The sequence below is a fragment of the Rhinoraja longicauda genome, chromosome 37 (genome assembly GCF_053455715.1).
Source record: "Rhinoraja longicauda isolate Sanriku21f chromosome 37, sRhiLon1.1, whole genome shotgun sequence".
Taxonomy (NCBI): Eukaryota; Metazoa; Chordata; class Chondrichthyes; order Rajiformes; family Arhynchobatidae; genus Rhinoraja; species Rhinoraja longicauda.
This window is the reverse complement of record NC_135989.1, coordinates 14,803,018-14,825,888: the sequence shown is the minus strand read 5'-3', so window position 1 is coordinate 14,825,888 and position 22,871 is coordinate 14,803,018. Positions and strand designations below refer to the sequence as shown.

The following is a 22,871-nucleotide window of genomic DNA, read 5'->3' as shown; positions in this document are numbered from 1 at the left end:
CCTCTATGTGCTGAAAAGCATTTTAAAATCGGATTCTTTTGAAACTTGCTTTCGCTTTGCACCTGCGATCTGCTTCTTGTCAGCGTAGGCTGTCTGTTTCACTCAGATGAACAAAGATAACAGGGTTAATGAGATTACAATTTGTTAAGACATTATCTCTGGATTGAAAATCACTAAACATTTTCCGTTGCAGTGGAAATGAAATCTTTGATCTTTTATTCCATTACACTTTACCTACTGAGGTCTCGTGTTATTTTGCAGTCTTTCCTCGTGCATTTTACGTCACACCTATTAATCAGCCAACTTGGGTGCCCTATCTAGACCGAGGAGGAAGTTTCCCCAGTGAAATTATTTTCCCCAGACTCAACCCAATACCCAGTGGGTTCAAAACGACGGCACTAAACTGTGTAAGAAGGAACTGCAGATGCTGGTTTAAACCGAAGATAGACAAAAAGCTGGAGTAACTCAGCGGGACAGGCAGCATCTCTGGAGAGAAGGAATGGGTGACGTTTCAGGTCGCGACCCTTCTTCAGACTTCTGAAGAAGGGTCTCGACCCGAAACGTCACCCATTCCTTCTCTCCAGAGATGCTGCCTGTCCCGCTGAGTTACTCCAGTTTTTTGTGCCTGTATTTGGCACTAAACTTTCATTAGTTTGAAACTATTTTCACTAAAGAGCCCATAGAGATGGTGAATTTTACACACTGCTGATGTGGTTAATGGTATGTTTGTTGCTTAGCTCAGTCTATCAGTGCACGTGTGTTTGTCTGGTTATTGGCTCTGTGTGTGTGTGTCTCTAAGGATGTGTCTCTATATATCAGTCCATGCCTTCACATAGTTGATGCACTCCCATCACCATATAATAACTAAGAAAGAGTAACTTATATTGAACCACAAAGAGATATTACAGTGTCATTTACAGTGTATAAGGGACTAACGTTTAGTGCAAGGTAAAACCAGCAAAGTCCAATCAAAGTTAGTCTGAGGGTCACCAAAGAGCTAGATAGTAGTTCAGCACTGCTCTCTGGTTGTGGTAGAATGATTCAGTTGACATTGACATTAACATGGTACAATGACATTAACATGGGTTTACCATTTAAACTCCAGTCATATGTTTCCAGAGCCCCTTGAACCTGTCAGTGAAAGAAACAAACACTGCGACAATAGAAGAGCTGAAGGCAGGACAGGGAGATAAGGAGGTAAGAAATAGAAACAGTGAGAACCCATTGTGATACTGTCAATATCAACAGCAGCTTTCCAGTCTGCTTCTGTAAAAAACTTTATTCATGGTACTAGTGCTGTGAAGTTCTTTTGATTAACTTGAGAGATTGTATGTTAGAACTTCAGTATATCGGAGAAGTACTCTAATCACGTATTATTCCATGATCCCTCTGGGTTGATTCACCCCCGATGACCACAACCATCTTCACTTGTACAGCTCCAACCATCAGTGCTTTTTCTCCTTTGAAGTCAATTGACTTCAGTTTTATCAGGATTCCTTCAGTGGCTCATCCAGCCATATGCTGCCTTAATGTCAAGGACAGTTATTTTCACCTTGTCTCTGGAATATTGTCGTGATTATGACCAGCCAGTTTGCTTAGAGGGATTAGGTTTTGAGGAGAATTTAAAGGAAGGAAGAGAGAGAGGGAGATTAGGATGGGAGTTCTTGATTTTGATTACCCCAAAATTTGGGATTAACCATCATTAAATATGGGGATGATCAAGAGGTCAGAATTAAAGGAAGGGGTTATCTCAAAGGTTATTGGACTGAATGTTACAGAAATGAGGAATGTTGTAGGAGCTGGAAGGTTGGGAGAAGACAGGATGTGAAACTGGGCCAACATTCAGAGTGGTCTACCTCAGGAACATTGTGGGCCTAGGTTTGGAATGTATGAGGCTGCATAGTGTTTGCAGTGGGACTGCGTTCATTTGCAATGATCAGTACAGTACACAGCTTAGTTAGACCTCAGGCAACCTGCAAAGCACAACATGGTCCCTAGAGAGGAAGGTTGTCGCAAGAAACCAGAAACAAGGATTAATTCAGTCGAGTTCAATTTGACTTTCTATGAGTATTGTTATATTGAATAGACACACAATCTACCCGTCTCTTCACTAAGTGGACAATGAATGTGGTAGTTATACAGGGAGATTATATAGCCAAGGCCCACCAGAGGCATTGATTAAATTCTACATTAAACTCAAGGTCAAGTACCAAGAGAATGCTGCCCTGATTAAGAGGCAGGATGGAGGGAATCGTGCCCCGTGAGTGAATATATGAGAAATGTAAGAAATTGGATTAGCGTGTTAATTGGCACTCCTGTTAGACCTTTTGAGTCTTGACCACTATACTATTCCCTGCCTGCACAGGAGGGGCAGCGCTGAGGGAGTGCTGCTTTGCTGGAAAGGTAGTTTCTCAGATTGGATGTTAAACAGAATGACTGTTTGCTCTCTCTGGTGGATTTAAAAGATTCCAGGATTTTATTGGAAGAACCAGAGAATGTTGTGTGATCTTGGAGGTATTGTTGAAACTGGCTATGAAGTTCGTGCTGACAATACAATTCAGAAATATTGAACGTAGTTTTAGTTTAGTTTAGAGATGCAGCAGGCCCTTCGGTCACTGAGTCCGCACAAACCAGTGACCCCCTCACATTAATGCTACCCTACACACAGTAGGGACAATTTCTTTAGACATTTATACCAAAGCCAATTAACCTACAAACCTGTACGTCTTTGGAGTGTGGGTGAAAACCCACGCAGGTCACGGGGAGAAAGTACGGACTCTGTACAGACAGCACCCGTAGTCTGGATCAAACCCGGATCTCTGGCACTGTAAGGCAGTACCTTTACTGCTACGCCACTGTACCACCAGAACTCTGCAGTAACCAGTTACGTTCTGAGTCCAAGGAAGGCACAGTGGATGACGCAGTCAACCTAGGCCTGCACTTCATCCTCCAGCACCTAGACTGCCAGGGGACCTATGCAAGGATTTTGTTTGTGGGTTTTAGCTCTGTATTCAACACCATTGTGCCAGGGTTACTACACCCCAAACTCTCCCAGTTGACTGTGCCTGAACCCCTCTGTCAGTGGATCACCAACTTCCGGACAGACAGGAAGCAGCATGTGAGGCTGGGAAAGCACATCTGCAGACCCTCAGCATAGGAGCACCGCAAGGCTGCGCACTCTCCCCTCTCCTTTACTCTCTCTACACCAATGACTGCACCTCCACAGACTCCTCTGTCGAGCTTCTCAAGTTTGCAGATGACACTAGCCTGATTGGACTGATCCAGGATGGGGAGAAATCTGCTTACAGACGGGAAATGACACAGCTGGCATCCTGGTGCCATCGCAACAACCTGGAGCTCAATGCTCTCAAGATGGTGGAATTGATTGTAGATTTTAGGACAGCTCCCTCTCCCCTCCCACCACTCACCATCAACAACACCACGTAGTATAAGAAAATAACTGCAGATGTTGGTACAAATCGAAGGTATTTATTCACAAAATGCTGGAGTAACTCAGCAGGTCAGGCAGCATCTTGGGAGAGAAGGAATGGGTGACGTTTCGGGTCGAGACCCTTCTTCAGACTGATGTCAGGGGGGCGGGACAAAGGAAGGATATAGGTGGAGACAGGAAGATATAGGGAGATCTGGGAAGGAGGAGGGGAAGAGAGGGACAGAGGAACTATCTAAAGTTGGAGAAGTTGATGTTCATACCACTGGGCTGCAAGCTGCCCAGGCGAAATATGAGGTGCTGTTACTCCAATTTCCGGTGGGCCTCTCTATGGCACTGGAGGAGGCCCATGACAGAAAGGTCAGACTGGGAATGGGAGGGGGAGTTGAAGTGCTCGGCCACGGGGAGATCAGTTTGGTCAATGCGGACCGAGCGCAGGTGTTGAGCGAAGCGATCGCCGAGCCTGCGCTTGGTTTCGCCGATGTAAATAAGTTGACATCTAGTGCAGCGGATGCAATAGATGAGGTTGGAGGAGGTGCAGGTGAACCTTTGTCTCACCTGGAAAGACTGTTTGGGTCCTTGGATGGAGTTGAGAGGGGAGGTAAAGGGACAGGTGTTGCATCTCGTGCAGTTGCAGGGGAAAGTGCCCGGGGATGGGGTGGTTTGGGTAGGAAGGGACGGGTGGACCAGGGAGTTACGGAGGGAACGGTCTCTGCGGAACGCAGAGAGGGGAGGGGATGGGAAGATATGGCCAGTGGTGGGGTCCCGTTGTAGGTGACGGAAATGTTGGCGGATGATTTGTTGTCCCGTTGTAGGTGACGGAAATCAACAACACCACAGTCACATCTGAGGAGTCATTTAAGTTCCTTGGAACCATCATCTCCAGGGACTGTAAATGGAAGGCCACCATTGACTCCACAGTCAAAAAGGACCAACAGAGGGTGTACTTCCCACAGCAGCTGAGAAAACACAATCTGCCACAGGCAATGATGGTCCAGTTTTATTGAGTCTGTCCTCACCTTCACTATTGTGGTCTGGTTTGGCTCAGCCACCAAGCACGACATCCGGAGGCTGCATTGCATCATTCGATCAACCGAGAAGGTTGTTGGCTGCAACCTTCCCCCATCGATGAACTGTACATTGCAAGGGGTAGAAAACGAGCGAGTAAGATCACCTCTGACCCCTCTCATCCTGGCCACAAACTCTTCAAACCACTTCCCTCTGGAAGGTGACTCCAGACTGTCAAAACCGCCACAGCCAGACATAAAAACAGCTTTTTTCCCCACGAGCAGTAGCTCTACTCAACAACCAAAAGTCTGTAGCCTCCTTTTGCTCTGGTATTAGACAATAGGTGCAGGAGGCGGCCATTCGGCCTTTCGAGCCAGCACCGCCATTCAATGTGATCATGGCTGATCATTCTCAATCAGTACCCCGTTCCTGCCTGCTCCCCATACCCCCTGACTCCGCTATCCTTAAGAGCTCTATCTAGCTCTCTCTTGAATGCATTCAGAGAATTGGCCTCCACTGCCTTCTGAGGCAGAGAATTCCACAGATTCACAACTCTCTGAAAAGGTTTTTCCTCATCTCAGTTCTAAATGGCCTACCCCTTATTCTTAAACTGTGGCCCCTTGTTCTGGACTCCCCCAACATTGGGAACATGTTTCCTGCCTCTAACGTGTCCAACCCCTTAATAATCTTATACGTTTCGATAAGATCTCCTCTCATCCTTCTAAATTCCAGTGTATACAAGCTTAGTCACTCCAGTCTTTCAACATATGATAGTCCCATCATTCCGGGAATTAACCTAGTAAACCTAGGTTACCCTCAATAGCAAGAATATCCTCAATAGCAAGAATATCCTTCCTCAAATTTGGAGACCAAAACTGCACACAGTACTCCAGGTGCGGTCTCACTAGGGCCCTGTACAACTGCAGAAGGACCTCTTTGCTCCTATACTCAACTCCTCTTGTTATGAAGGCCAACATTCCATTGGCTTTCTTCACTGCCTGCTGTACCTGCATGCTCCATTCTTCACATGTTTAAATTATAATGTTATATTCTTAATTATTTACCGTATGTCGTGTTGTTACTTGCGAGCAAAGCACCAAGGCAAATTCCTTATATGTGTTCATACTTGGCTAATAACATTTATTCAATTCAATTCAATTAAACTTGGCCCCTTCCTTTTGCTGGAAAGAGCTGGTAAAAGGTGACACTAGGGTAAATAGGCCCTTTCAGCCTATTCTGCCATTGAAGGTAGTGATTGACATCAGATCAAGCAACTTATTGCAGCTTTGGAGGAGCTGATGCTTCCTGATGTTGTACCCACATATTCTCTAGGTTTTCAGCTGACATACTCTGAAAGATGTTATTAACCACAATTTGACACTTATCTTCCTTTCTCGGCTGTCTCTCACTGCACTTTGAGCAACTACCTTCCTTGTCCTGTATTAAACAGCATGTCTTTTCAGAGAGACAGACACGCACATTCACTCAGTTTGCACGCATTTGTTATCACGCTCAACATCACGATGAAGAAGAGGAGAAAAATGTAGTTGGAGGGCTACCTCTCACGACCAATGTTAAATCGGCCAACATGAAGCTCATTCACCCTCCAGTTGCAGAGCAAGACTGCAAATATTCCCCTCTCTGGAAAAACCATGTTGAAAAATTATGAATTCTGAGTTTCCCAGTATAGCAGTTCTTAGACCCAAAGCCACAAACCATGCTGGGAGATTTTTAGGAAAAAGTTTATTTTCATTCATTTAATTTTCAGTGAACAGATCCGAATAGGATCTCGTACCGTTTACTATTCTATGTTTGACATTTTATACATTGTTTCATATACATTAAACATTCGGTATTTAGTGTTGCCACTTTAATATTGAAACTGCACAACAACCTATTGGTTCACCTTTGTAGCAAGGGACAGTCCACCCAAATGGTCATGGATGTTCCACCTAATTCATTCCCATTAATCTCCTAAAAGGGAAGCATCACTATGGGGAATACATCAGATGGCATCCCACTTGCCAAACTGGGATTTAGCCTGAAACCAAGCGAAGGCAAGACTAATTAAAACACTAGCCTTTGATTCTGTTTTCACTCGAGGAAATTGAGGCCACATCTCTTCTTTCAGCTTTTACACTTAGACTCTGTTTTAAATACAAAGCCATTTCCAAAATGTGGAAAATGTGCACATTTGGGAGCAGGAAGTGGGGGAAGGAGGGTTATCAGGGATTGGGGCCAGGGTTTTCTCCGGGATAGATACTTTGATTTGGGGACTGCCTCCACAAAAACGGCTAAATGTCGAGTCAAGTACATGCTGCGCTCGGTCTTGGAGCAGTGCCGAGGTTTGAAGGCTCTACTGGCGTGTTCCAGAGGCTGTTCAAACAGCAGGAGCTCATGGACAGTAACTACTAAATGGGCCAATATAAAATAATGGTTCAGTTGGAGAAACCTTTAACAGAGTAAGTGAGAGGGGCTGGAGCAGCAGATTGAGGCTAACCCAAAGCACTGTAAAAAAAACGGGCATGTGTAGAGTTTAAAATAGACGCATCTTTGATCTTCACATATCTCAGATCTAATTCAATACGTCGGTCGTTCTGTTACCAAGGTGATGTGCTCAATAAGGTTCAGTTTCACATAAGTTTCACATAACTCAATAAGTTTCACACAGGGTATGGTTTAGTTCATTTATGGTCTGTGGGTGTTGTCGGCATTTATGTCCCATCTCTAATTGCCCCTGGGAAGGTGGCAATGAATCACCCTTAAGACCTGCTGCAGTCTGTGTAGTAAACAAGCCGGCACGAATAAGGGCTTCCAGGGCTTAGGCCTAGCAATAGAGACTCACCATTTATAACGATCTGGGGTAACCATAATACATGAGATACGCTACTTTAAGGGTGGCCACTGGTACCATCCCACCTCTGGGATTGGGAGGATGCCGATACATGGTGTTATGCCATGTTATACCTGTATCGCCCATTAAGTTCTGGCTATTGGGACTGCTGTCTCACATGGGCATTTACTGTGGATCAGGACCGGGGTGGGGGTAGTCTCAGAGTTGGGAACTGTGTATTAGGTTGCAAGTCTGCTTTTCTCAGAGTCAGGGACCATGTAAGGGGACTGGGAATTCTCCCTGGGATCATGGGCCTGTTTGAATGGCATGTGCCTTTGTTACTGCCCCAACGCAATAACATTTACTCTCCTCTCTTCTGCAACACACCATTAATGCATGTGGCCTCCTGATGACCTCCAGCCCTTTGGTTAAGATCACAGAGCTTCAAGATGTTGAGGTCAAGCAATGCCAGTCATTAGTTGGAGAAATACATTTGCAACAATGCTCTTGCCATGTTGCAGTCTCAGCATACTCTTGAGTCCTGTTATTCCTGATGAGGCTAAATGTCCTCTTGACAAGGTTATTCCTTCCTTTTTGGCTGGTGGCGGGTTCCAGGGCATCAGAAAATAAACCCCACTGGTCAGCTGATGTGGTCAGTTTGGCTGCTATCAAGCTTGTTCCTCCATGCTAGAGACATAGCTGGCAATGGGCATTGACCACTGCCAAGTGTGGAGAGCTAGTGTGGGGAATGCATGTGTTGATTGTGCCGTGACCTTGATCCTCACCACCTAGCCCTTGGGAAGCATGGACATCACACGAACGTTGTACATTCTGGCATCATTGGCGAGCTTAATGCCTCGTGCTTGTGGTAAGATCGATCCAAGGTACTGGGGTTGTGAAGCGTGGGGAAGCAAGTGTCCATCCGTGCCTTTTTGTCCATCGAGCAGCAGCAGCAGAGAATGCGCAGGAATGCCCTGCGCATGTCCCTGCTCCTCAGGGTGTAGATGATGGGGTTCATGGCAGAGTTGAGGGTAGCCAAGCCCAGAAAATACTCGGCTTTGTACAGGATCTTGCATTCGACCCCCTCGTAGGCAAAGTCCAGCAGCAAGATGATGAAGGTGGGCGCCCAGCATATGATGAACACGCCGAGGACGATGGTCACAGTCTTCAACAAGGCCAAGGTCTGTGGGGCCGCCGTCTCACAGTGGCTCGATCGCACAATCAGGTAAATCCGCACGTACAGAATGACGATGGACAGCAGGATGATGCTCAAGAGGGTGATGCAGAATAAAATGTAGTTCTTGGAGAAGAGCGGGAGCACGGTGGAGCAGCCACTCTGGTGACACATGCAGTTCCAGCCCATGATGGGCAGCCCGCCCAGCAGCACGGAGGCAATCCAACAGCTTCCGATCAGCAGGCACATCCGACTGTTCTTGTCGCTGCTGTACAGTTTGACTTTCACAATGGCCGCATGCCTCTCAATGGCGATGGCCAGGAGACTGAGGACCGAGGCCGATAGCGCGATGAACATGGTGCCCTCTCGGAAAAACCACTGCAGCGGAGTCAGTGTCATGGTCCACGCACCCGAGAACGCAAGGTTGAAGATGTAAGTGAGGCCCGCAAACAGGTCCGACAGCGCCAAGTTGCCGATGAAGTAGAACATGGCCGAGTGGAACTTCTTGTATCTGCAGATAGCCACCAGAACCAGCAGGTTTTCAAGGACGATGAAGGAACACAGAATCATGAAGATAACAGACACAGCTTTTACATCGTTTGTCGAGTACTTGGAGTCCTTATACTTATTAGTCAGGTTATAATAAAATCTGATCAAGTTCTTGTCGTAATAATTGGTGATGGAGCCTACGGGCGACAGGCATGGTGTATCGTTCTCATTCATTTCTACAGACGTCTCTGACAGTTATAGGTAGTTGATTCCCTCTGGGGCATTATGGGTCTCGCGATGTAATCCCACTGTCAGCCCGAGACACAATTCCAAAGTGTAATCTTCACGTGGACATGCCATTGTCATTTCCAGTCATCTGCAAGGTCAACAAAAGGCTGATCAGTAACAAAACCCATGCTAATGTTCCACAATAATTTCATTTTATGCTGCAGCAGACGACCATTCAGTTCATTAGGTAACATGATGGATCTGGAGCAAAATCGTTAATTGTGTTCCATTTTTCTTTTGCATGACCAACTTATTCTCCTGCTACCCATTTACACAAGGGTAATTTACAGTGGCAGGAAAAGTGTATAAACCCAGCACACACACGGTAGAGTTGCTGCCTTACAGCGGTTTGGAGACCCGGGTTTAATCCTGACTTTGGGTGCTGTCTGTACGGAGTTTGCACATTCTCCCCTTGGAGCCCTGAAGCTTCTCTTGCTTCAGGGCTCCAAGTCCCTGTGACCTGCGTGGGTTTTCTCCAGGACCTCCGCTTTCCTCCCACATTCCAAAAGGGGCGGCGCGGTGGCGCAGCGGTAGAGTTGCTGCCTTACAGCGAATGCAGCGCCGGAGACTCAGGTTCGATCCTGACTACGGGCGCCGTCTGTACGGAGTTTGTACGTTCTCCCCGTGACCTACGTGGGTTTTCTCCGAGATCTTCGGTTTCCTCCCACACTCCAAAGACGTACAGGTTTGTAGGTTAATTGACTGGGTAAAATGTAAAAATTGTCCCTAGTGTGTGTAGGATAGTGTTAATGTGCGGGGATCGCTGGGCGGCGCGGACTCGATGGGCCGAAGGGCCTGTTTCCGCGCTGTATCTCTAAAAAAAAAAAGACGTACAAGTTTGTTGGTTAATTGGCTTGGTTTAATTGTAAATTGTCCTTAGTGTGTGGGATAGTGCTAGTGTGCGGGGATCGCTGGTTGCCGTGGACTCTGTTGGCTGAAGGGTCTGTTTCCATGCTGTATCTCTAAACTAAACTAAACATAGCACTGAAGGTTAGGATTGAACCTGGGACGCTGCTGCTGCACCATTGGGAAAGGTGGATAAGGGGAGGAATGGGTTGAGTGTGGGCATAATTTTGTGCCATTAGCTTTCATGCCTCAAGGGAAGGTGGCTGGCTCATGCCTGTGTTGTATTGCATTGGATACTCAGTTGGTGTAGCTTCAGAGCTGTATCTCTATAAAAGGCAGCTCCCCTTTCAGTGTGTTGATTACCCGACTACAGTGTGGAGTATGGACAGAAGAGAGACAAGTCCCTGCTCCTCCAACTGTCATCACTGCGCATAGTGTCACGGCCTCTGATGTCCATTGCTGGCTGTGACAGACCCCAAGGAGCCCGTTGTCAGCCTCTGTCCAAATACAAGCCTGCTATCACTATGTTTCTGAATGTTCTAAGGGAATTCACCAAGTCTCTGTGGATGATGTTTCTCTTGAATCTTGATAGTCAACCAAACATTAGTTTTACTGAGAATCAATTCCCAATTGGTTGGGTGTGTCTTGGGCTCCAACACCCAACAGTCACTGCACAGACTTTCCCGTTGATGTCAAGAATCTCACTCGTATTGAACATGTTTCATCTCAGCACCAGGATCAAGTAAATGCTTAGGGCACAACCCTCAATCACAGGTAACTTCCAGCTACAAAAGTCTCCTGGTCCAGTATAGACAATAGGTGCAGGAGTAGGCCATTCGGCCCTTCGAACCAGCATCGCCATTCAATGTGATCATGGCTGATCATTCATAATCAGTACTCTGTTCCTGCCTTCACCTCATACCCCCTGACTCCACTATCACCGAAATCACTTTCAAACCCTGTTGAGCATCTTGAAAGGCTGACAACACTGATTAATCACCACAGACTGCCTCGATCCATACACACATAGCAGATTCGGCATTTTCCCCTGTGATTGGGTAATTCTTCCAAAAATAACAATTCGGCCTCCATATCCTTCCTACAAAACAAAATATATTTCTTCTGGCAATCCCCCAGGGGCGAGGATGACCTGCCTACTGCAGTTCTGTGGGTCGAGTGGCTTAAGCAGCTAATGTGGGGCCCACGAGCCAGCCAACAGTAGGACAGGGGGTAGCTTAACGCTGCAAGTGGGTGGAGAGAAGGATGGCACGGGTTCCACTTTTTCTAACATTTTCACGGCTTCTTCACACTCCCAACAAAGAGATTTATGAGACTCGAGGTTCTCATACCTTCCTAGATGCTCCTGCTCCCGTTTGAGGAGTGATGGACCAGGGTTTCCATCAGGCAATGGGGATGTTATATTTTTCCCCAAGGAGGCTTTGAGACTACCCTTGAATCAATTTCCACCCCCTCCCCAGCCTTCACCATCATCATATCAATCTGATAATCAATTGCTGCGTGAAATAGAGCCCTTTTTTTTTTTAGGTCACAGGAACCACAGATGCTGGTTTACAAAAGAAAGACAGTGCTGTGGTAACTCAGTGGGTCAGGTAGCATCTCTGCAAAATATGGATGGGTGATGTTTTGTGTCAGGTTCCAGCTTCAGACCTTATGTTGGCCGTCAGGTATTGGCTTGTGGCTGAGTGTAATTAAAGCCACAATGAAGTGATGGCCTTAGAGATCGTGCCACTGGATTTGGGCAATTATGCAGAGACAGCCGTAGTGATGTGTCTCCAGTGCTTGAGGTGCCTATTATATGCAGTCCACGTCTCAGAACTGCTGCCCGGTGGACCATGAGCTTGGTGCAGCATTGCAGGTCTTAATCATCAAAGTGTTTTTCTCAAACTCCCAAGGACAGTGCTGGTGCACGGCAGTGGCGGGGAATTTCTTTGTCAAAATAAGTGGCGTGTATTATCCAGGTTCTTGTTGTGGCCATTTGTAGTTGGCCATTTGTAGTTGGCAGCCAGCATCATTTAGCAGGGCCAGACTGACTCAGGACTTTTGTTTTGCAAATGCTCAGATAAAGGGCCATTCATTCTCTTCAGTGAACAACTCAATGATGCCTTGGAATTTGGCCACCAAACGTGCATAAATGCAGACATCTTCTACGGACGGCATCCCAATGACTGAGCGGAGCAGAGGAACAGAGGTTGAACAATTCCCCACTTGACCGGTCAACTAGTTTCAGTTAGAAGTTTTTTTGAATAGGAAATGCAACATTGCAGTGTAAAAGATTGAGAACAAGTCAAGATGGAGCCTTGCTAGAACCCAGTCTGCACCAAGAATTGGCCTCTGATTGATCTACTGGTTTAAATTAATGCTGCATGCCATCATGTCGCAGTTGCACAATGAAGATAAATTTGGGGGCACATATTTGTGAAGGACTGAATCGTTTCTAAGCTACATGCTTAATTTCATTATAGTGAACTAAGCCATTCACCAAGCTTTTACTTGAACTTTAAGTGGTTCCTGTGGTCTGCCACATTTAAGTGAACAATGTACAAGATCTGCTTGCCCGGTGCATTAAATTTGGTTTGGCAATCTGAGACTACTCTGAGACAGGGAGAATCATACAGAATTCAGAAAGAGACACTCAGTCTACTGCATCTGTGCCAGTTGAGAAAGAGCTCTCAGCTTAAACCCTCCCTCCAGCACTGGTCTTTGGCCTTGTAAATCACACTGGCCTTTCACACAATCTTCCAGCCTCCTAACTCCCTCTGGGTAAGAAAAATGTCATCTCCCCTCTGACTCTTTCACCAGCTATTTTTAAATTTGTGCATCATGACTTTTGACATCTCAATCCAGGTTCCTTAATTTATCCAACTCAGTTAAATTCTCCCACACAATTCTTTGTTCCAAAGAAAGCATCCCAAGCCTATCTAATCTCTCACAGCTACAATTTTCCAGTCCTGGCAACATCCATATAAATCTCTTCAACATCTCCTGTCGCAAATGAAGTTCCTCGTATGTTGCAAAACATACTTGGCTAATAAAGTATTATTGTGATCGTGATCCTCTAATCCCTATAATAGTGATCAGAACTGAACACAGCACTCACCAAGATGTGGCCCAATCAGTTTCATATGGATTTCTTGTACAACTTCTTACATTCTATGCTTCAAGTTAATAAAGGAAAACAGCGTGCGTTCCTTTCTGTCCAACCATCTACCTATCAAGTAGTATAAGAAAATAACTGCAGATGCTGGTACAAATCGATTTATTCACAAAATGCTGGAGTAACTCAGCAGGTCAGGCAGCACCTCGGGAGAGAAGGAATGGGTGACGTTTCGGGTCGAGACCCTTCTTCAGACTGATGTCAGGGGGGCGGGACAAAGGAAGGATATAGGTGGAGACAGGAAGATAGAGGGAGATCTGGGAAGGAGGAGGGGAAGGGAGGGACAGAGGAGCTATCTAAAGTTGGAGAAGTCGACGTTCATACCGCTGGGCTGCAAACTGCCCAGGCGAAATATGAGGTGCTGTTCCTCCAATTTGCGGTGGGCTTCACTATGGCACTGGAGGAGGTCCATGACAGAAAGGTCAGACTGGGAATGGGAGGGGGAGTTAAAGTGCTCGGCCACCGGTAACCCCCCTCACCTCTGTTGGCCTATTACCTACCAGACATTGTCCTGCCACTCCTCTCTTCCAGCTTTCTTCCCCGTACAACCAGTCTGAAGAAAGGTCTCAGCCCAAAACATCACCTATGCATGTTCTTCTGAGATGCTGCCTGACCCGCTTAGCCACTACAGCACTCAGTCTCTTCTTTTGTAAACCAGCATCTGCAGTTCCTCGTTTCTACATTGCATTTGCTTCCTGCCAATAGCTAAATTTGGATCCCACAGGTTTTTCTGTGTTTGGTTCGCCAGTCACCATGGGCCTTCAAAACGTTTTGCTAAAATCCCTCAGAAACATCAAATTCTCTGCCCTCATTGACCCTCCTTGTTACTGCAAATAAATCTTATTAGTGAGGCATGAACCTCCCTTAAATCCAGCCTTAATGCCCTTGATTAATTTGCATCTTTGTCAGTGAACATTCGTACCATTTCTCAGAATGGATTCTAATAATTGTTAAACGTCAGAGTTATATCAACTACCGTGATTCTTTAGTTGATAACTTTCTCCCTTTTTAAGTGGTCCTCTGATCAATTGACACCACTGCAGTAGGAAGGAAGGATTAAAAACTGTTAGGGCCTTTGCAATCTCCTCTCTTACTAAGATACTTTTCATCGGGATCTGGATCCTTGTCACTTCTGAAAGGAGGGAACGTTCCTGATGCCTTTTTTTATTACGCTTATGCCATCTGCTATGTCACACTCCTTTGACCCAATGACATCATCCCCGTTAGCAGAATTGGTCAAGCCCTAATCTTTCTTCCTTTTGATAACTGTGCTATATACTGTATACATATGTATACAAACTGAATGAGACCATTTCTACAAAACACTCTGCCCTTGATACTCCTTCCTCTTGTCCAGCTTCCATCCCTACAATTAAATCCAAAGTTCAACCTCCACCCACCCATCCCCACCCATCAAATTATTGGGCTTGCTATAAACTGGCTGAAAAGGTTCTCAGGAATGCTGTCTGGGAATTCTACGCTTCTTCTGCAAGGGTACAAATAACTTTAAATTTCTCACCAGTACAGTTTGGTAAATATAACCTTAGCCACTGTCTTTATTGACACAATGGAGAGGCCCACTATGCCTCTAACTGTACCCTGACTGTAATCCGAATGAACAAGGGAAATTGAATCCCACACTATCACTGCTGTCATGCTTTTGCATAATAAAAAGTTGGTACATGCCATCAGACCACATTTCTGATCCTTCTAAGGAGTCATCCTTTCTCAATACGAGTTTGGAAGTATAAGGGGAGACCTCATTGAAACGATGTAAATAGTGACAGGCCTGGATAGATTGGTTGTGGAAAGGATTTATCCACTGGTGGGAGGGTGTAGGACCTACCAGGACACAGCCTCAGAATGAAAGAAAGTACCTTGAGAAAGGAGGTGAAGAGGTATTTCTTTAGTCAGATGGTAGCGAATCTGTGGAAATCATTGCCACCATCAGCTGTGGAGGCAAAATAATTGGGTATTTTTAAAGTGGAGATTGACAGGTTCTTGATTAGTAAGGGTGTCAACAGTTATGGAGAGAAGACAGGAGAATGGGGTTGAGAGGGAAAGATAGATCAGCCATGATTGAATGGCACAGTAGAGTCAATGGGCTGAATTGCCTAATTCTGCTCTGTGACTTATGAACTTTTAAGTTGGGCTGGAGGGGATGTTTCCATGCTGTACGACTCCGACTCTACGAGCATCTGCCTCAGCATCTCTTGGCAGCCAGCAGCACCGCCAGCTCTGAGAGCACAGGTAGAGGTAGTTGCAGGGGCGACCTCTTATCAATAGGGAGGCTCACCATTCAGGTCTTGGCGTTTCCAAGTTGGCTGCAGGAAATTGTTCTGTCTTTAGGTGGTGCGACTGAATACAGTGAAAACTTTGTCAGACCCTTCTCACAGACTGCGAAATTTTAAATCCTTCCAGTTTGGATCACTGTTAGCTGCCGTGATACTGACATTTCTCTGCAACTGATTGGCCTGGTATAATATTTCACCGGACGTGACCAGCATGGCTATTGTTAAAGACTCTTTGTAGAAGCTGCTTGTGCGCAAAATGTTGCTGCACTTATCACGTTCCAACAGTGAGAAAAAGCCAGAGGCTCATCGATGACTCAAAAATATTAATTACACCAACATGTAAAGACTGACGTGCAGGTCTCAGACAAGCTGCACCACAGAACGTTTAATTACTCATCGGTTCGCAGGATGTGGACGTCACTGATGATACCCACAATTGCTCTCTATCTTTAATTGCCCCGAAATTCAGTGTCGAAAGTCAATCACATCGGTGGGACTGGGGCACATATTGGTCCATCAGGCATAGACAGCTGACGTCCTCTCTCCTTTGGACACTAGTGAACCAGATGGGTTTAAGCAATAAAAAGACATAGTGCCAGAGTAACTCAGCGGGTCAGGCAGCATCTCTAGAGAACATAGAAAATAGGTGCAGGAGTAGGCCATTCGGCCCTTCGAGCCTACACCGCCATTCAATATGATCATGGCTGATCATCCAACTCAGTATCCCGTACCTGCCTTCTCTCCATACCCCCTGATCCCTTTAGCCACAAGGGCCACATCTAACTCTCTCTTAAATATAGCCAATGAACTGGCCTCAACTACCTTCTGTGGCAGAGAATTCCACAGATTCACCACTCTGTGTGAAAAAAAACGTTCTCATCTCGGTCCTAAAAGACTTCCCCCTTATCCTTAAACTGTGACCCCTTGTTCTGGACTTCCCCAACATCGGGAACAATCTTCCTGCGTCTAGCCTGTCCAACCCCTTAAGAATTTTGTAACGTGGATAGGTGACGTTTCACAGAGTGCTGGAGTAACTCAGCGGGTCAGGCAGCATCTCTAGAGAACGTGGATAGGTGACGTTTGACAGAGTGCTGGAGTAACTCAGCGGGTCAGGCAGCATCTCTAGAGAATGTGGATAGGTGACGTTTCACAGAGTGCTGGAGTAACTCAGCAGGTCAGGCAGCAACTCTGGAGAACATGGATAGGTGACGTTTCAGGACACGACCCTTCTTCAGACTGAAGAAGTGTCCCAACCTGAAACCTTGCCTATCCATGTTCTCCACAGATACTGCCTGACCTGCGGAGTTACTCTGGCACTCTGTGAAACGTCACCTATGCTTGTAAACCAGCATTTGCAGTTCCTTTTTTCTACTCTAGGGTTTATACAACAATTCAGTATGTGCTTACTGATACAACTCTTCCCATTTAAAAAAAATAAAAATAATTAAGTGTAATTACATAGCTGGTCTGATGGAATTGGAACTTGTATCTCTGAAGCTGTGGTCCAGCAAGTCCAGTGATTTCACCTTCCCTGGAGTGGCTTGCCCAAATCCCCAGTCTTTTCCACCATAATTATTCATATTCGCCATTGCCTGGGTGGGTGTTGTTCCAACAGCACTTAAACTGAACAGCATCCAGAACAAAACAATCACGCCTTATATCCTGTACATCAATCCCTCCACTGCTGCCGCACAACAGCGCCATGTGTCCAACCCACCAAGTACAACGTAATTGTTCATCTGAGTTACCCTGACAGCTCCTCCCAAAATCACCAACTCTAAAGCCAAAAATTACAAGGACAATAATATGTGCATGTACCACCACTTGCATATTCTCTCCCAGTTGTGCACCATTCTGCACGATCACTGGTCATTAATTACCACTAGGACTAAAATCTGGAAGTTTCTGTCCAACAGCATTGTGGACTACCTTTCACAGATTGACTGCAAAGTCTCAAAGCAACGACTCACCATTAACTTTAGTGGCAATTGGTGAAGGGCAATAAACGGAAACACATACATCCCATAGATGAGTAAACTTTAAAAAAAATAAAAGTGCTTGCATTTCTATGAAATGTACGGCTTTCTTCAAAGGAGCGAGGACTGGATTTGATCAAGCTGGAATGCACTGGATGATGTAAACTGACAAATCTCTCAGATTTCCTTTAAGAATTAATGAACCATGTAAGCAGGGAGAGCTCAGCCAATTTTGTTTAGTTAGATTTCTGCAAAGCTTTTGATGAAACGCACTCAGGAGATGAGCCCACAACGTTTGAATGCAAGGCTGCGATCCAACATGTCTGGAGTTGATTAAAAACTCGTTGAACAAGAGGAAGCAAGGAGTGGAAGTGGAAAGAACTGGCTGTTATTCCACAGGACGTGATATGGCAAAGCAATTGCAGGCAATGCCACAGACCTGAGACACGAGGACTGGGAGTGTTTACAGAGGTGAGCAGGTGCAAACATGACTTGGTTTTCAAGGAAATTGCTTGAGAAAGCAAACGCATGTCCACCCATAAATCTTATGTGCGTTTATCCTGATCATAGATTCTACGGCAAACTTGATAGGGAAGTGATATAAAGACTTCATGCAAAGGCAGAGAGAATCTCACCAAGAACTGTGGCACAACTGGTAGAGCTGCTGCTTTGCAATGCCAGAGATCCAGGTTCCATCCTGACCTCGGGTGCTGTCTGTACAGTGTTTGCACATTCTTCCCGTACTGCATAGGTTTCCTCCGGGTGCTCCCACGTCCCAAGGACATGCGCTTTTGTAGGTTAATTGTTCTCTGTATATACTCCCCTAGAGTGCAGGGAGTGGGATAAGATAGAACTAGTGTGAACAGGTGATTGATGGTTGGTGTGGACTTGGTGGGCCGAAGGATTTGTTTCTGTGCTGTATCTTTCAATCAACCAAAAGTCCCACAATTTAAATCAACATTTTCCAAGGAGAATTGGATCTTTTCCAGGTGAAAAGTCCTGTAGCAGAGGTTGAGAGACAATCGGGGTACAAGATCTGAGCCGTGCCCTCCCCCCTCCTTACTGCTCTCTTATATAACAGCGCCTCCGGTTCTTGGCTGGATTGTCAAGGTGAATTTGCTTACTCAGTGGCCATGACATGTTATGATTAAACAGACAGGCTGTGAGGCCCAGCAGGCCTGTGCCAGTTTCTATGTTTCAATTAAGCATGCTCCGACCTCTCCGTTGAGTTTCAGTTTAGTTTATTGTCACGTGTACCAAGGTCTTCATCTCACTGTATGAAAGCACACATCCTTCTACTCTTCCCTCACGTCTATCAATACTTTTCATCCCAACCATTCCCTGTGCTGCCGAGCTCTCATTCTCCCCACTTTCTGAGACAAGACATTTCTCGTGAATGCCATTTGTTTATAGCCCCTAATTTTTGACTTCTCAGAATGGTAAACATTCCATAACCATCCTACCAAATGACTTTCTAATCTTAAAGATATCCATTAGATAACCTTTCAGCGTTCCTGTTTCTGGCGAATAAACCTCAGTTACGCAATCGTTTTTATTTAGAACCTCAGTTCTAGTTTTTGTCTCCAATATTTTGATAACCTTTCCAAACTGCATATTGCAATCTCACATAGCTTCTGTACAAACTATTCTTTGTATTTCTCAGTAACTGGATTCACAGATTCTTCATTGATCCCTTGGTTTCTAATGCTGCTTAAATCATTCTGTGAGATAAAGGGTCACTGAAATGGCATTGCCTGTTTACACCACTGGGGATAGACACAAAAAGCTGGAGTAACTCAGGACAGGCAGAATCTCTGGAGGGAAGGAATGGGTGACGTTTCGAGTCGAGACCCTTCTACAGAGTCTGCTCCCCCTCTCTACAGAGAAGGAATGGGTCTGTAGTTCAATGTGAAGAAGGGTTTCGACCCTAAACGTCACCCATTCCTTCTCTCCAGAGATGCTGCCTGTCCCGCTGAGTTACTCCAGCTTTTTGTGTCTATCTTCGGTTTAAGCTAGCACCTGCAGTTCCTACTTACACCACTGGGGATTGGTTTGCCCGCAACATTTACAGAAGCAGGACACAAAACATTGGAGTAACTCAGCGTGATGTCATCCAATCCTCTCCAGAAATGCTGCCTGTCCTGCTGACTGACTCCAGCATTTTGTGTCTATCTTCACTTAACCTATCCATATCCCCTTCCATGTTCCATCTCACAACTTGCTTTCCCACCTCTCTGCTGCAGTAGCAACTTTGGCTAAGTACACCTAGTCCATTTATCAGAGATTATAAATGGTTGAGACACAAGTAGTTGACGCCCTGACACTGATCCCCCAGGCACTTCAATAGTTAAGGCTTGCCAATTTGAGACTCTTATCTCTGCTCTGTTTTGCATTACTTAGCCAAACCACCAACCCTACTAATAAACTATCATTAACACCAAAAGCTCCTGGCCTCACATGGCACCTTTTCAACCACATCAGTTAAATCTCTTTATGTACCTTGCTTGTAATAGATTTATCAAACACAATTTCCCTTTCATAAAATTATATTGACTCTGAACTACCACCTGCAGTTCCTACTTACACCACTGGGGATTGGTTTGCCCGCAACATTTGACTCTATATTGACCCCAGTTCTACCGCCAGAACAACAGGCCTTTATTGCCAAGCTAAGACTCCAACATTTCTTTTAAAAATGCAGACTTGTCGGGTTTAGGATAGCTCCTAAAACGTGTATGTGTATGGACTCAGTGTAGTGTGCCATCTTACACTGGTGATTGTGCCTAAAGTATAGCAGGATTGTCACTACTGTATGCAAAGAAAAATGACCATACTCAGGTACACATGACAAAAGTACCACTGAATGAACTATTAGAATTTAAAATGGATTTCAACATTTTCCCAATGAGATATTGCTCATAATTTCCTGCTTTTAGTCCCCTCCTAGTAGCTTTACATTTGAGATTTACTATTCCATTGGAAACTTTTCAAAATTTCTTGGATATAGGAAATTTACAACCAATGCAACCACTTTTTGGCAAAGGCCAAGGATGCAGGCCATTAGATCCAGGGAAATAGTCAATCTTTAGTTCTATTAGTTTCTAGCACTTCTCTAACAATATTGAAGTTCCTTGCCCCTAGTGTTTTATTGTCATCAAAATGCTTTTTTTGTCTTGCACTGTTGGGACAGACAAAATATTTGTTGAATGTCTTCCATTTCCTTATTTACTAATAATTACACAGTTTCATCCTCTAAAGAACCAATATTTACTTTAGTTAACTTTTTCCTTTTAAATTTAAACATCAACTCTTAGTTTTTCTTACTGGTTTATTCTCATTATCCACTTTTTATCCTTCTTTGCTGATTTCAAAAATATTCCCAAACTTCTGGATTATCACCAATTTTAACAACATTTTATATATCGTAGTTCAAATTGAATTCACAATTAACATCCTTAGTTTGCTGTAGATTGATTATCCTTGTGCACCTTCATTGAGTTTGTTTTTGTTTTTAAAACACCTGCACTATTTATCATTTGTCTTTTAATCTATTATCCTAATCCATTTTGGGCAACCCTACCTTCGTTCTTTTGTGATTGTGTTTACATTTTAAAATCTATGTTTTTCCACTCTCAAACTGAATGTGAAATTCTACAATGTTATGATCACTCTTTTCCAGTGCAACCTATCATTATAGACAATAGACAATAGGTGCAGGAGTAGGCCATTCGGCCCTTCGAGCCAGCACCGCCATTCAATGTGATCATGGCTGATCATTCTCAATCAGTACCCCGTTCCTGCTTTCTCCCCATACCCCCTGACTCCGCTATCCTTAAGAGCTCTATCTAGCTCTCTCTTGAATGTATTCAGAGAATTGGCCTCCACTGCCCTCTGAGGCAGAGAATTCCACAGATTCACAACTCTCTGACTAAAAAAGTTTTTCCTCATCTCTGTTCTAAATGGCCTACCCCTTATTCTTAAACTGTGGCCCCTGGTTCTGGACTCCCCCAACATTGGGAACATGTTTCCTGCCTCTAACATGTCCAACCCCTTAATAATCTTATACGTTTCGATAAGATCCCCTCTCATTCTTCTAAATTCCAGTGTATACAAACCTAGTCACTCTAGTCTTTCAACATATGACAGTCCCGCCATTCCGGGAATTAACCTAGTAAACCTACGCTGCACGCCCTCAATAGCAAGAATATCCTTCCTCAAATTTGGAGACCAAAACTGCACACAGTACTCCAGGTGCGGTCTCACTAGGGCCCTGTACAACTGCAGAAGGACCTCTTTGCTCCTATACTCAACTCCTCTTGTTATGAATGCCAACATTCCATTGGCTTTCTTCACTGCCTGCTGTACCTGCATGCTTCCTTTCAGTGACTGATGCACTGAGACACCCAGATCATGTTGTACATCCCCTTTTCCTAACTTGACACCATTCAAATAATAATCTGCCATCCTATTCTTACCACCAAAGTGGATAACCTCACACTTATCCACATTAAACTGCATCTGCCATGCATCCGCCCACTCACACAACCTGTCCAAGTCACCCTGCAATCTCATAGCATCTTCCTCACAGTTCACACTGCCACCTAGCTTTGTATCATCGGCAAATTTGCTAATGGTACTTTTAATCCCTTCATCCAAGTCATTGATGTATATTGTAAATAGCTGCGGTCCCAACACCGAGCCTTGCGGTACCCCACTAGTCACTGCCTGCCATTCTGAAAGGGACCCATTTATCCCCACTCTTTGCTTTATAACACTTGATTAGATATAAAACAGCTTATTTCTCGGTTGGTTCTACAATATATTGTTTGAAGAAAATCCCCAAATTCATTCCATGAATCTGTCCTCGACCACTATTGCAAATTTGACTTAAAAAAAAATATTAAAATTTGTTTCTGGAAAAATTATCATATTCGTTTCTGGAAATGGGCAGGAATATACATACACTCATTCAAAAAGGCTGAGAATGTTAAATTTAAGGCATCATTGCTGTACAAAAGGGGGATATGGGCCAAACAATGGTAGGTGGGATTGGCATAGATGGGGCATCTTGGTCGCCATGGATAAGTTGGTCGGCATGGATGGAACGTTTCCGTGCTGTGTGTCTATGACTATGACAAGGGTGATGGGCACATATTAGGATAGGGGCAGCCGAGAGTTTACATCAGTGTTGATCAGGAGAGCACTGGAATCACATTTGCATTGAACAGAGATGCACTGCCTGTTTGAAAAGATCAAAACACAGACTTAAGAACCAAAGGATTACCTCAACCAATCATGTACATTACAGATTGTGCTATGCCCTATTCAACTCACTTACTC

The 22,871-nt window shown here is 44.9% G+C and overlaps 2 protein-coding genes across 3 annotated transcripts in view; both read right to left on the bottom strand.

The window, feature by feature from the left end:
* The window catches only part of gtf2f1 (general transcription factor IIF, polypeptide 1), an 86,574-nt gene that overhangs the window by 36,582 nt on the left and 27,121 nt on the right, over window positions 1-22,871 (bottom strand). The window lies entirely within an intron of this gene.
* LOC144610708 (sphingosine 1-phosphate receptor 2-like) overlaps window positions 6,214-22,871 on the bottom strand; it is an 85,228-nt gene continuing 68,570 nt past the window's right edge. For both annotated transcript variants that reach the window (XM_078429613.1, XM_078429612.1), the window contains one exon: window positions 6,214-9,328. In XM_078429613.1, the coding sequence (XP_078285739.1) occupies window positions 8,101-9,186 (1,086 nt within the window). In that variant the 5' untranslated portion in view covers window positions 9,187-9,328 and the 3' untranslated portion in view covers window positions 6,214-8,100. The remainder of the gene's footprint in view (window positions 9,329-22,871) is intronic.